This window comes from Mastomys coucha, unplaced genomic scaffold (assembly GCF_008632895.1).
Source record: "Mastomys coucha isolate ucsf_1 unplaced genomic scaffold, UCSF_Mcou_1 pScaffold1, whole genome shotgun sequence".
In the NCBI taxonomy this organism is placed as follows: domain Eukaryota; kingdom Metazoa; phylum Chordata; class Mammalia; order Rodentia; family Muridae; genus Mastomys; species Mastomys coucha.
The window spans coordinates 70818972-70833769 of record NW_022196891.1 but is presented as its reverse complement, the minus strand read 5'-3'; the positions used below and the strand labels follow the sequence as shown (position 1 = coordinate 70833769).

The 14798-nt window shown below is 38.2% G+C and overlaps 2 protein-coding genes across 2 annotated transcripts; one reads left to right on the top strand and one right to left on the bottom strand.

The window, feature by feature from the left end:
- Positions 1–6269: 6269 nt before the first annotated feature.
- Positions 6270–9464, top strand: LOC116071221 (mucosal pentraxin-like). The gene is made up of 2 exons (XM_031342681.1): positions 6270–6382; positions 8788–9464. Exons 1-2 carry the CDS (start codon positions 6307–6309, stop codon positions 9381–9383), a joined length of 672 nt encoding a protein of 223 aa, XP_031198541.1. The 5' UTR covers positions 6270–6306; the 3' UTR covers positions 9384–9464.
- A 3658-nt stretch (positions 9465–13122) lies between these two features.
- LOC116071214 (olfactory receptor 10J1-like) lies at positions 13123–14079 on the bottom strand. Its single transcript, XM_031342671.1, has one exon. The coding sequence runs from the start codon at positions 14053–14055 to the stop codon at positions 13123–13125; it is 933 nt and encodes a 310-aa protein (XP_031198531.1). The 5' UTR covers positions 14056–14079.
- Between the last annotated feature and the right edge of the window lie 719 nt (positions 14080–14798).

Sequence of the window (14798 nt, the reverse complement as noted above, 5' to 3'; positions counted from 1 at the left end):
TCTTAGAGCATGAGCCATTGGAGTTCTGTTTAGGAAATTTCCCTCTGTGCCAATGAATTCAAGGCTCTTTCCCAATTTCTCTTCTATTAGATCTAGTGTACCTAGTTTTATATTGAGGTCCTTGATCCGTTTGAACTTGAGCTTTGTATAAGGTGACAAATATGGGTCTATTTTCATTTTTCTACATACAGTCAGTTAGATTAGCATCATTTACTGAAGATGCTTTCTTTTTTCCACTGTATATTTTTGGCTTTGTCAAAGATCAAGTGTCCATAAGTGTGTGGTTTTATTTCTGGGTCTTCAATTCTATTCCATTGATTAATGTGTCTGTCTCTATACCAATACCGGGCAGTTTTTATCACTGTTGTTCTGTAGTAAAGCATGAGTTCAGGGATGGTGATTTCCCCCAGCCATTCTTTTATTGTTAAGATTTGTTTGTGCTATTCTGGTTTTTTTTTTTTTTTTTTTTTTTGCCTTTGTAGGTGAATTTGAGAATTTCTCTTTCCATGTCTTTGAAGAATCGTGTTGGAATTTTGATGGGGATTACATTGAATCTATAGATTGTCTTTGGTAGGATGGTCATTTTTACTATATTAATTCTGCCAATCCATGAGCATGGGAGGTCTCTCCATTTTCTGAGATCTTCTTTGACTTCTTTCTTGAGAGACTTGAAGTCATTGTCATATGGGTCTTTCACTTGTTTGGTTAGAGTTACCCAAGATATTTCATATTATTTGTGGCTATTTTGAAGAGAATTGTTTCCCTAATTTCTTTCTCAGTCTGTTTATCATTTGCATAAGGAAGGCTATTGATTTATTTGAGTCAATTCTATAAATGGCCACTTCGCTGAAGTTGTTTATCAGCTGGAGAAGTTCTCTGGTAGAATTTTGGGATCGCTTATGTATACTATCATATCATCTGCAAATAGTTATACCTTTATTTCTTCTTTTCCAATTTGTATCCCCTGGATTTCTTTTTGTTGTCTTATTGTTCTAGCAAGCACTCCAAGTACTATATTGAATAGATATGGGAAGAGTGGGCATTCTTGTCTTGTCCCCGATTGCAGTGGGATTGCTTTAAGTATGTCTCCTTTAATTTGATATTGTCTGTTGGTTTGCAGTAAATTGCTTATATTATGTTTAGGTATGGGCCTTGAATTCCTGATCTCTCCAATACTTTTAACATGAAATGATGTTGTATTTTTGTCAAATGCTTTTTCTGCATCTATGGAGATGATCATGTGATATTTTTCTTTGAGTTTGTTTATATAGTGGATTATGTTAATGGATTTTTGTATATTATACCAACCTTGGATCCCTGGGATGAAGCCTACTTGATCATGGTGAATGATGGTTTTGATGTGTTCTTGGATTCAAATGCAAGAATTTTATTGAGTACTTTGTGTCGATATTCATAAGCGAGATTGGTCTGAAGTCTTTTTGGGGGGTGGGGCCCTTGTGTGGTTTAGGTTTCAGAGTAATTGTGGTTTTATAGAACAAGATAGGTAGTATTCCTTCTCTTTCAATTTTATGGAATAATTTGAGGAAAATTGGTATCAGGTCTTCTTTGAAGGCCTAGTATAATTCTGCACTGAATCCATCTGATCCTGGACTTTTGTTGGTTGGGAGGTTTTTAATGAATTCTTCTATTTCCTTGTGCAATATGGACCTATTTATATAGTTTACCTGCTTTGGTATATACTTTGGTATATGGTATCTGTCTAGAAAACTATGCATTTCATCTTGATTTTTCCAGTTTTGTTGAGTGCAAATTTTTATAGTAGGATCTGATGATTTTTTTGAATTTTCTCCATTTCTGTTGTTATGTCTCTCTTTTCATTTCTGATTTTGTTAATTTGGATACTGCTTCTCGACCCCAAGATAGGGGTTTTTCTACCTTGTTGATTTTTCTCAGCAAATAAACAAACAAAAGTTAAATGTGAAATGTAAAACTTTATTTTAAGTGTATCTATAAATTATGTCCTTTCTTTCATAACTAGCTTAAAGTTCATTCGATATTATGAAATATTTATTTAATGTGAATAACTCAGGTTTTTCTTTTAAAATATTTTTTATGGATCATTGTTAAATAACAATAAAACTAGCTTATAACTTAAACTTTAATAATAACATATTGGGATAGAGTAACATAATAGCTTATTTATTTTGTACTGTGCAAAACCACGCTGTAAAATTATTTCTAAAATTGAGGTTTCCTTTAATTTGCTGGTATGAATGTAGTTTTTGAATTAAAAGAGACAGAGAAAGCAAAACTGATTTAGATTAATCTGAAAAAACACAAACACGAATCACATGTGTTGAAATTCAAACCACTCCATTTCTGACACATGGGCTATTGCTGTATACCAACTAGTTCACTCACTAATCACCCCACTTCACTGAGCACAAAAGAATTAGAGTTCAAATCGCCAACCTGCAGACTTGTGGATAAATAAATAGTATTTTTTTAAGCTGAGTTTCAATGTGCTTCATTGAACTCATAATGAAGTAAAAACAGAATCACTGGGGCTTTTGTTAGGACATAGCTGAAACACATACAATATCCACCAGTTTTTCTCATTCAGTGGAAATGCAACAGGCATTCATTCCACAAATAATTTTAGAGTTCTTATTATGAGTTAAATCACAGTGATAGGATCAAGAGATTGAGCTAGAGAAATAAACATACCTGGCCCATATGTTCCTGGCTTTAAAGTCTTAAACTATGTGATAAGAGACAAAGGAACAACCAAATCATGGAACTTTCAATGGTTTTATTGTAAACAAGTAAACACATATTTCAGTGAAATATAAATAGTCAGGCTTATAAATCATAGATTTAGGTTATGGCATAGTTGGAGTATGCCTTGAATTTAAGTATTGTTTTATGCTTAGGAAAGGTTTTCATGTCTTGAGAAAGGCTCAAAATATCCAACTTCACAGATATCTTAATTGAGCCTATACTTTATTGGTGGTAGTTTGATTCCAGACACGCACAAGCCACCATCTTAGTCTTCAACTTCAAGGAGTTCTTTTAGAGGGAACTTGGCAACTCCTACTGCATATCTGTGTAATTCCGCCATCATCTGAAACAATTAAGGCCCTTGTGCAGTTATACTCCAGACCATAAACAAAGAGTGGAGAAGGGTTTTACAAATGTTCTACAAGTATATTTATCTTATAGTCTAAACAACAGGCTTCTAAGTAGTCTGACTTTCCTTTAGTATAACAAAATACATGATTCGAACAACTTAAAAACAGGAAAGGTTGGTTTATTGTGTCTCATGGACTCAGAGGTTTCAGTCTATGGTCAGCAGGATAAATTGCTTTGGGGTTCATGGTGAGACAGTAAATCTTTGAGAGGATCTCCACAGAAGCAAGCTGATAATCCCATAAAAGCAGAAAAGCAAAGAGAGAAAAGGCACTATTATTCTACATTCCAAATATAAACCTTCCCACTAGGTTTTATCTCTTCAGAGATTCCATGACCATACAATAGCACCAAATATGGACCTTTGAGAGACACTTAATCTGTGTAACAGACTGCCACAATTTTCTTAACACAAAATCAATCTATGTCAAGACCCAACTATACCATTCTTGCTCATATATCCAAGGGATGCTTCATCCTACCATAGAGACAGACACTTGCTCCACCAAGTTCACAACTTTTCTGTTCACAATAGTACCAAATTGGAAACAACCTACATGTCCCTCAACAAAAGAATGGATAAAGAAAATATGTGTTAAAGGAATTGATCATTCCTACTAGCCCATATAAAAGGCACAAATTTATAAGCAAGCCATAAGCATATATTGGGCAAATTTGGAACTATTGACTGTTACTGTGTAACAGGCTACCACAATCTTCTTAACACAAAATATGAACTATATCCCTTCTAGAGGACATAGTTTCTCTTACCTGGGGTTAGAAGGTCCATGGTCAGAACAGCTCAAAAGAAAATAAAATACTTATAATAGAAAGATCTAAAATAGAAAGCAGTGATTCACAAAGTAAAAACATTGGTTTTATTATTTTGTATTTTTTAATAATAAAATAAAGTATAATTAATATAATATAATCAAACAAAAATAAACAGATCAGAATTGAATGGAACAAACAAAAGGAAAAGAATCGAAGAGAAGGCACAGAAGCAGAGACTCACTTATTTGTCCACTCGGGAATCCCATAAAAACTCTAAATGGGAAGCTATAATGTATTTAACAGACCTAGTTCAGACCCATGTAAGCCCTGTCTTGATTTCTCTTCCAGGTGACCCCCATAGTCTCTGTTGGACTGCCCAGCAGGATGGGGCATGGTGCTACTTTTATTTAAATGCTAAATCCTGACTTTCAATACCTGCTGAGAAGATCTGCTTGATGAGCAGATCCTCACACACACCAAGTGATGTTATGTATACCTTGCTCCTCAATCTAAGTGGTCAATAAGAGGTTAGATCCTGTGACTGGGCAGCAGAGGAAGAAAACTGTGACAAGACAATCAAATGAGGGGGTCTCAAGAGAGACCAAGAATGAGAAGAAAGGACATGGAGAGGGGAGGAGGCTGCCATGAGAGGAGAGGGACCATGAGCACAAAGCCAGGAAAAATATCAAGTGACAAGGAATATATGGCTGAGAAATAAGTTAGAATAGTTCCAAACTTGCCCAATATATGCTTATGGCTTATAAATGTATGCCTTTTATATGGGCTAGTAGGAATGATTAATTTCTTTAACACATATTTTCTTTATCCATTCTTTTGTTGAGGGACATGTAGGTTGTTTCCAATTTGGTCACTATTGTGAACAGAAAAGTTGTGAACTTGGTGGAGCAAGTGTCTGTCTCTATGGTAGGATGAAGCATCCCTTGGATATATGAGCAAGAATGGTATAGTTGGGTCTTGACATAGATTGATTCTCAATATTTTGAGAAACTGCCATATTGATTTCCATAGTGGCTGTACAAGTTTTTACTCCCAACTGCAGTGCAGGACTGGTCCCCTTGCTACACATCCTCACCAACATGAGTTGTCACTTGTATTATTGGCCTTATTCATTCTGACAGGTTCAAGATTGAATCTCAAAGTAGTTTTGATTTGCATTTCCCAAATAGCTAAAAGTCTTGTACGTTTCTTTGTTTCTCAGTCATTTCCTCTCTTGAGAATCCCCCTGCTTAGATCTGTACCCCAATTTTAAATTGGATTATTTATTTTTGTTTTTGCTTTTTTTGATATCTAGTTTCTTGAGTTTTTTTTTTTTTTAACATTTTGGATATTAGTCTTTTATTGAACGTGGAATTCTCAAAAATAGTTTTCCATTCTGTAGCTTGTAGATTTGTGTGAATGATGTCCTTTGCCTGAGAGAAGCTTTTCAGTTCCATTAGGTCCCATTTATTAATTGTTGATCTTGGTGCCTGTTGTTATCAGTACTATCAGTTCAGGAAGTCTTCTCCTGTGCCAAATAGTTCAAAGCTGTTCCACATTTTCCCTTCTATCAGGTTCAGTGTATCTGGTTTTATGTTGAGGTCTTTGATCCATTTAGAGTTGAGTTTTGTGCAGAGTGATAAGAATGTATCTAGTTGGATAATTTTACATAGATCCAGTCAGATTACTATCACAATCTGTTAAAGATGCTGCCATTTTTCAGTATGTATTTCTGGCTTCTTAATAAAAAAATCAGGTGTATATTGGCGTGTTTACTTATATCTGAGTCCTTAATTCTATTCCCTTGATCAACGTGTGTCCTTTGTCCCAACACCATACTGTTTTTAATACTATAGCTCTCTACAATTTGAGATTGGGAATGGTAATACCTCCATTATGTTATGTTATTACTCAGAAGTATTTTAGCTATTCTGGTTGATTTGTGTTTTCATATGAGGCTAAAAATTATTCTTTCAAGTTCTGTGAAGAATAGTATTGGGATTTTAATGGGGACTGTATTGAGTCTGTAGATTGGTTTTGATAGGATGAGCATTTTTATTATATTAATTCTACCAGTCCATGAGCATGGAAGATCTTTCCATCTTCTGATATCTTCTGTTTCTTTCAGTGCCTTCAATTCTTGATCATACAAGTCTTTTATTTGTGAGGTTAGTTAGAGTTTACCCAAGAATTTTTACATTATTTGAGGTGATTAACACATTTGTTTTAAAATCATGTATTGTTCAGTTAATATTAACCTTTTATAACTTTGTCTTCTTTTGTGAAAACAAGGGTGTTGTCCCTATGAGTGCAATATAAGAGCTACACAGCAGAGGTTTCTCCACAGAGACAAGGGTGGCTGGTCTCCCACTACTGGAAGTGTCCATGAAGAGCACAATGGAGAAGCCGATTGTGGGCCTGCTGTTTCTCTCTATTCTTTCAAGAAGTGTATCACAAATAGGTAGGTCCTGAGCCAAGCTGGAAAATTTTTCCACATCCAGAACATGGGAGTCCAACACCTTTTGCTATTGGGGTACTCAGGAAACTGTGAGTGAATGGTGTGTGGAAGTTATTTACTCTATATATGATCCAAACTTAGCAGCTTGAAGGAGTGACCATTTACTGTCTTGTTTCTCCTTTACAACAGAAAACAGATAATGCCCTAGCTCCTGTTTCCAAGCACAGGTCTCTATGGAATTGCAGTCTTTTAACCAAGGTTGTAGTGTTGTCTGAAGGTTCCAGTGCAGAAGGTCTGCTCTCCAGCTTACTTGTTATGGTTAATTCATTTCAGGATGCTGGCCAGGGAATCTTGAGTTCTTCATTGTCTATTGACTGTAGACCATGCCTTATTTCCTGTCATTGAAGCCCTTTCTACAAAACAGCTGCCACACGTAGCTGAAAGAAATGTCCAGTTCAGAAGCCACAACATTTTCATAATCAGATCTTAGAAATCCTTCCATTGTGCCCCACTCCTTGCCAGTGAATCAACCCTTACCCAAAGGGAAGAGAATTAAGTTAAGTCACATTTTAAAAACTACCATATATATTGATGATTAAGGGCAATTCTTTACTATACTAGTGGGTAAAGAAGTCTCTGAGTTCAAGAAAGGAGAATGGGATTTGTTTTTCTGATGAGAGCGCTGTAACTTTTCATCTAAGAGAACAACAAGCTAGGAAAAGATGCTGTAAGGGCAGATGAGGTCCATGAAGGCCTTCAGGATAAAGTTCTGTAGTGACTTCCTCATCTGCAGGATCAGGAGCACATAGGCAGTGGATGATTCTTCATATATATATGTATATATATATTTGTGTATATATATATATACATATATGTGTGTGTAAGTATGTAAATATATATACATATGCATCATCTATATCTAAATACAAATATACATTTATACACACATGCACACACACATATATATGTAAAGGGAATATTTACTCTTTCTTTCTTTTTAAACACTTAATTGAGATACTTAATGGTGCTAAGGTCAATTAAGGGAAGAATGAAGCCTGTTATAAAACTAGCTTTTTTATTACCAAAGAAGCTACTTTCCTGTTTTGACAGCTTTATATATATATATTTATTTCTCTCTGCTGCCAGTAAGAAAACTTGACGCTCATTTCTCTATGCTGCAGCATTATTGTCAGCAGAGAGTTATAAGCTATTTCAGGCTATCTATGATATTTTGCTTCAAGTTTGGATCCTGACAAGGTTACAAACAGGGAGATAATTGATCACGGGGCATAAATACATGGTTTACACTCCAATCTTCTGGGCGCTGTTGTGTTGACAGGAATTTAGCTTGCCCCCACCTGCCACGCATGCCCCTCTCTCATACATTCAAGCTAGCCCTCTTTTCTGGAACTGTTCCATTCCAATTCTCCAGGGGTCCAGAGTATAAGCATTACTTAAGAAGCCCTTGTATGTTAGGAAATAGAATTCATGCTGTTTTCCCATTTCCTACTATGAAGTAAAACTAACTCAATTCAAGACTTTATAATATTTCTAGGCCACGTCTCCTCTGATTCAGTTTGTCATTATTCTCGAGTTTATTTTCCAAACTGCAGCATTTGTTAAATTTACTTTTCTGAACCCAGGAAAGAATCATTCTATAATGATTACAGTTTCATCTTTTCGCATGGCTCTTAAGACAAAAATAAATCCGTAGTAAATAATCCCTTGATCTTGTTGCTGTCATAAAAAATTGGTCTTTATTGAACATAGGAACTGCAGGAGAGAGTGAAGGCAAGGTCCAGAACTATCATGGTCTGGACCAAGTAATTTACATGATTCTGATGGACCATCATAACAATGTCCAGGATGTGTTAACCCTAGCTACAGGGCTCTAGATGAAATGACATGACTGGGTCAGTGGTGAGAGAATATACAGTACCTCAGGCTTTATACATTGCAACGTTTCAGTTACATTTAATTTTCTGTCACAGGTACTTCTTTTATGTAGAGGCTGTATCAAAGAAGATCGAGGTAGAGTTGGTAAAGTGAATCTTGAATTTGGTAGCAGGCGAACTGAACCCAAATCCACCTGTTCATTGTTAGTTTTGGTTTTGTTTGTTTGTTGGAGACAGGTTCTCAAGCTCAGGTTGTCCTAGAACTCACTGCAGAGAGCCATGGACCTCCACCTTTCCAGTGTTGAGACTGCAGACATGGACCACCTCTTCCAGGCTTGCCTTTAACACTGTAAACTCTTTACTATTGCTGAGTTCAAACACTCAGAGACTCTCTGTGGGCTCCAAGGTGCTGTACATGCTCTGCCCGGAAGCAGCTCTAGGGCCACAAAAAGAACCAATCTAATATCAGAGTTGATAGGATGTTTATTTTTCTGTTTTTTTTTTTCTCCACAGACATGAAGGGAAAGGCATTTATTTTCCCTCAAGAATCATCCACTGCCTACGTGTCCCTGATACCGCAGGTGGTAAAGCCACTGCAGAACTTCACCCTGTGTTTGAAGGCCTTCACAGACCTGACCCGCCCTTACAGCATTTTCTCCTACAACACAAGAACCAAGGACAATGAGATTCTTCTCTTTGTTGAACATATAGGAGAATACATGTTCTATGTTGGGAATTCGGTAGCCATTTTCAAAGCACCCACAAATCTTTCTGATCCAGCCCATATCTGTGTGAACTGGGAGTCTGGCTCTGGGATTGCAGAATTCTGGCTGAATGGCAAGGCACTGGGGAGGAAAGGCTTGAGAAAGGGATACACCGTGGGGGGCGAGGCAAAGATCATTATAGGACAAGAGCAGGACTCCTTTGGGGGACATTTTGATGCAAAGCAATCCTTTGTTGGGGAGATATGGGATGTTTCCTTGTGGGACCATGTGGTCCCCTCAGAAGAGTTACTTGCCAGCTGTAACAATGGGAACCTTATAAACTGGCGAGCTCTTATTCATGAAGACAATGGCTATGTGGTGACAAAGCCCAAACTGTGGGCTTAAAAGCTCATCGCTCTGCGAAATTTAAGTCTGCTTTTGGTTCTGTTTCAAGGATACTGTGCATTGCATTAAAAAGCAGAGAAATGAGAATCTTTGCTAAGTGTTATTTATGGTTGCAAACATTGGGGTGTATTGTACCATACCTGTCCACAGCATCAAACCGTAGGAACTAGAAAAGCACGCTCCTCTCACAACTGGGCACCCATTTTGTAGGATTCTGTGTGGCTGGAGGAGATCCTATGGTGGTTCTGTGTGCTCAAATTCAGAAACCTGTGAGCACAATGTGACTGCTGGGGAGAGGCCTTCGGGAACAGACTCTCTGAGGGAGTCAGACCTCAAAAGAGAGTTTCAAAAGAGGATTTCTCAGGAGTTAGGCTGAGAAAATGCCCATTCACCTACCCAGAAAAGAATGAAAGGTGTTTGCAAAGGTATGCTTAGGGAAACCCCAAAACAAAGACCAACTGTGCTGGAGCTCCCCCCTTCACACTCACTCTTAGCTTCCCTGGGAAGTAGCTGTTCTAAGATAAGCATATATGTCCCTTCTAGCCCCTCCTACTCTTAACCCAAGAATCAGGAGAGAAAGACCAGCTTCACAATTTTTGAGCCAAATTTGAAGCAAGCTTCAATTAAATACTGGCGAGGATGGTGGACTCTGGCCAGGACCATTCCAAGGTTTCTAGCAAATGGCAATGAGCCACATTTGCCGAGGTTAATTATAAAGGCAAACCCATAAGGCCATGGTATTTTCCATCAGATCCAATCAGGGGACAAGCATACATCCTGATGTTTTTCCCTGCCCACCCCCTGCCTATCTGTGCTCAAACACATCCTGTGTAGTTGAGTCAAAAAGAGAAAGGAAGGAAAAAAGGGAGAAAGGGAGGGAGGGAGAAAAGGAGGGAGGGAGGGAGGGAGGGAGGGAAGGAGGTAGGAAGGAAGGGAAGAAAAAAACCTGTGTAGGGAAGCAAAAACTATGTGGTCTCCACCATTTCAGGAAGTTCATGTCCTTCAGCAAGGGGCTTACAGGTTAGAGGCATTTTTGTTTTGTGGGTCTCTTAGGCACAGTAATTAAAAGTTAAAACATAACTTTGGCTCTCACACTATCACTAGAGACACAGGGGCCTCAGGCTTAAGCTGAAGTGTGCTTCCCATGCATTTTCAGTAGGATTCTTGAAAAGGAGAGACTGACTTTTTTTTTTTTCTTCAACCTCAAATGGATCACAAGACACTTCACTCATTCAGACTCTTCACCAGGCTAGATAATTCCCTTCAGTCTTTCTCATACATGAAACTAACCTTCCCATTTAAAGGACACTAGCAGAGGGGTTAGGAAACCCTCAGATTCTTGTGTAGAAAGATGTTCAAAGTTAAAGTCCTCAACCTTCACAATGCTGGGACCCTTTAATACAACAGTTCCTCATGTTGCAGTGATTCCCCAACTATAAAATGTTTTCCTTGCTACTTCATAACTGTAACATCGCTACTGTCAGAAGTCATAATGTAAGTATCTTATATGCAGGCTATCCAATAGGCAACTCCTGTCATTCGACCTCAAAGAGACCATGACTCAAATGTTAAGAATCAATGGTTTAAAGTAAACACCTAATGATTCACACAAAATAAGACTGTCAGTGTAGCAAAGAAGAGGATAAAGACAAAATATGAGTACTGGATTATGTTCTACAAAGACAAGAATAAAAATCATGGGCTAATTCTCACTTTAGCATCATCAGGAAGGAATTGAAGCATAGCATTAACACCTTTTATTTCAGAACCACCTTTCTTCAGACATCCCAGTGTTACTCCTCAGAACATGTGGTGAAGTTCTGAGCTGAATGTGGCTATGTTGTTTTATACCATTGAACACACTGGCGATCCAGACTCACTCATGGACTGGTTCTAATGAGACTCAGAAAAATTGAAGAAAAATTTTTACAGATCTCCAAGGCATGTGAGAATGTTTATATGTGATAATATTTCTGTGGGGCAATCTGTCTTCCCATCACTTCCCAAAGAAGAAAGTGGTGCTAGGTAGGAGAAGGATCTCTGACTGTTTCTAGCAGGACTGGACATCAGCTGTGTCCTCTTAGAGGCTCACACTCAATATTGGTCTGGCATTTATGGTGATCTTTCAGCCCCACATTCAAATAGGCACCATATAACCCACTTTTCTGCCATCAATGAAGGGATAATAATAAATTCCACCATGGCTTATGATTCCTTTCCATTTCTCCATTCTGAGCTACATCTGGTCATCACTCTAGTGGTAACCTGGGAGACCAATAAAAAATATGGCAGAATCAAGATAAACGCAAGAAGGAGGGAGTGGAGCTGAGTGGGACAGCATTTACCTAGCATGTGCTAGACACAGGGCCCAGTCTCTCACACTACAAAAAGATTTTAAGTTTTAGTTAAAAGAAAATAAATACAAAATAAAAGCAAGAGCCAACCTTTAGTGTATTTGAGTCATTCTTTAATGTAACCTTACCATCATATTTTGCAATTTCCTCTGAGGATAAGAGGGATGATAGGGAAAAAATTTTTTTTGAACTTTCAAAAACTACCCAAACCTTTTACTTTTATATTTTGGTTTCTGTTCTTGTGTTTTGGGAAGTGTGTGTGTATGTGTGTGTGTGTGTGTGTGTGTGTGTGTGTATGTGTGTGTGTATGTGTGTACATGTTTCTTGTTTTCTCATTTGTCTGTTTTAACTTTGTGTTTGTTTAAAGAGAGAGAAGAGAAGGTAGAGCTTGGTGGGTGAGGAAGTGCAGATGACCTTGGAGGGGTTGTGAGAGGGAGCAGGTATGATCAGATTATATATTACAAAAATAGTTTTCAATAGAAAAAGAGCATCCAGACTATGACTGACTACACAGTATTGTTCCCTTATCCATAAGGGATATGTTTCATGACCTTCCATGGGTACCTAAAATTGAAGTAGATAAGCTCTAAACCTTATATAAACTGTTTCTCCAACTTACGCGTGTTCATGGTACATTTTGATTTATAAATTAAGCATGCAGATAGATTAGCACAATAGCTGATGATATGAAAATTCTCAGTGGATCAAGCACTTGTTATACATGTGTCAGGACTGGGGTAGCAATCCCCAGGACCCCTGTGAAGGTCAGGAGGAGATGGTGCAGCCCACCTGAAATTCCATCTTCAGGTGGTGGACATCTGGAACAACCAGAGCAAATCTGGCTAAAGAGACTTGTTGTATTCATAAGCTCTGAGCTTAGTGGAGAGATGCCACCTTAAAAAAATAAAGTAGAAGAGTGACCAAGGAAAATTCCTAATATCAACTTCATGACCTTACACAGACACAAACACATGTATGAATATGCTCACATATATTCACATACATTCAAACATGCATACACACACATGAATAGCACACACATACATACACACATGAAAAGACAAAATGCTATAATGATACAATAGGACAATTATAACAATATATGGTAATAAAATGTTAGGTGAGTGTTGTCTGCATTTTGTTCACAAGATACTGATACAATACAGTATCAGTGGGTAACATGCACAATATGGATGCAGTGAAGGAAGGGATGATTCATGTTCCAAGAGTACTCATACATTAAATAAATAAATAAGTTAATTAATTAATTAAAAATGTCTCAAAAAGAAATATTCTATTTATATTTTCAGATCAGAATTGACTATGACTAATTGAAACTGCAGGTAAACAAAGGGAATTCACTGTATGCCAAACTGCCAGGTATCCTAGGCAAGAGGTTTTTTCCCAATAGCACGGTAAATGGCATCCTTGACTTCTTTGTTTCTCAAGGTATATACCACAGGGTTAAGGAGAGGAGTAAACACAGTGTAGGTTACTGAGATCAGCTGGTCCTGATCCCTGGTGTTCTCTGATTTGGGCTTGAGGTAGGCAATGGAGGCACAGCCATAGTGGATGATGACCACTGTGAGGTGAGAGGCACAGGTTGCAAAGGCCTTCTTCCGTCCCTCAGCAGAGGCAATCTTGAGGATGGTGGAGATGATGAGAATGTAAGAGATGAAAACCAGGCCCATGGGTACCACAATAACCAGTGAGCTGATGATAAAGTTAATGATATCATGCAGAGTAGTATCAGCACAGGACAGTTTCATAACTGGGCGGATGTCACAGAAATAGTGGGCTACTTCTCTGTCACAGAAAGGTGCCCTGAACACAGATGCAATTTGAATTATGGCCACAAGCAGCCCAATGCTGCAGGATCCCCATACTAGCTGGGCGCACACCCTCTTGTTCATGATAACCGTGTACCTCAAGGGGTTGCAGATAGCTACATAGCGGTCATATCCCATCGCTGTAAGCAGAAAGCAGTTGTTAATGGCCAGAGTGATAAAAAAGAACATCTGTGTAGCACAGCCAGCCAAAGAAATGGATTGACTTGAACCCACAAGGCTGGCGAGCATCCTTGGTACAATGACCAATGTGTACACTGTCTCTGAAGTGGAAAGCATACAAAGAAAGAAGTACATGGGCGTATGAAGGTGACGATCAATACCGATAATCATCATAATAATGACATTGCCAGTCAAGGTCAGCAGGTACAAGGCCAGAAATACCATAAAGAGAGTAAACTTGTATTCCTGAAAGCTGGAGAAACCTTGGAAAACAAACTCACTTACCACTGTGTGGTTTCTTCTCATCATCTTCCAGACAGGAATGGCAGGTTTGAGTCAATCAGTTAGAATACATTAGTGCCCACTTGAAGCATGTGATGGTGAAGACGAATTGGCAATGGTTCCATCTCTGGGTAGATACAGAGTTAGCAAGGACAGCTGTCCATCTAGTAGTCAAAGAGAGATGTGATCAGGAAATGATTTAAAGCCTAAAAGTGTATGTGTAAAATGTGGAACAGATTTCCTGGTAAGGTGGACTTTAAGTAGGAGAGGGAAGTAGTCAAGAGAAACAGACAAGCCATAACTAAATCTGGAAGGCATTTTCACTTAGAGCATAGTTTCAAAACTTGTTACCTAGAATTTGTTCAAAACTGATTATTTTTTATTGTCTTCATAAAGGGCTGCACTTCGGTGTTGTTGTAAAAAGGAATGCAGGCTGCCCCACCACCTTACAAGTGTTTGCGCTCTCTCATGCACTTGTCTGCTTCGTGAACACATTTCCACAGATCATTCAGCATTTGCAAGCCTGACTGTCCCCTATTACATTTCTAAAACAAAGAATATTGCCCTTCTTTCTTCAATATTGACAGATGCCTCTTTTCCTCAGAAACTCTTCTCAGTACTAGATGTAACCTGTCAATCAAGCTCCTTGTTGCCCAGCAACTTATTTTCCTGGATTGTGTGCATCTCCATGCTGTTGCCAGCTTCTGGTTACATATAAATTTCACAGGTAGCTGGTCTCACTAGAGTAAGCTATCTTTTCTAATTTCTTC

Bases quoted from the DNA above. Each gene is read 5' to 3' on its own strand.
- LOC116071214 (XM_031342671.1), bottom strand. From the start codon at position 14,055: ATGATGAGAAGAAACCACACAGTGGTAAGTGAGTTTGTTTTCCAAGGT.
- LOC116071221 (XM_031342681.1), top strand. From the start codon at position 6,307: ATGAAGAGCACAATGGAGAAGCCGATTGTGGGCCTGCTGTTTCTCTCT. The intron at 6,383-8,787 runs GTAGGTCCTGAG...TTTTCTCCACAG, and splicing joins AAGAAGTGTATCACAAATAG to ACATGAAGGGAAAGGCATTT.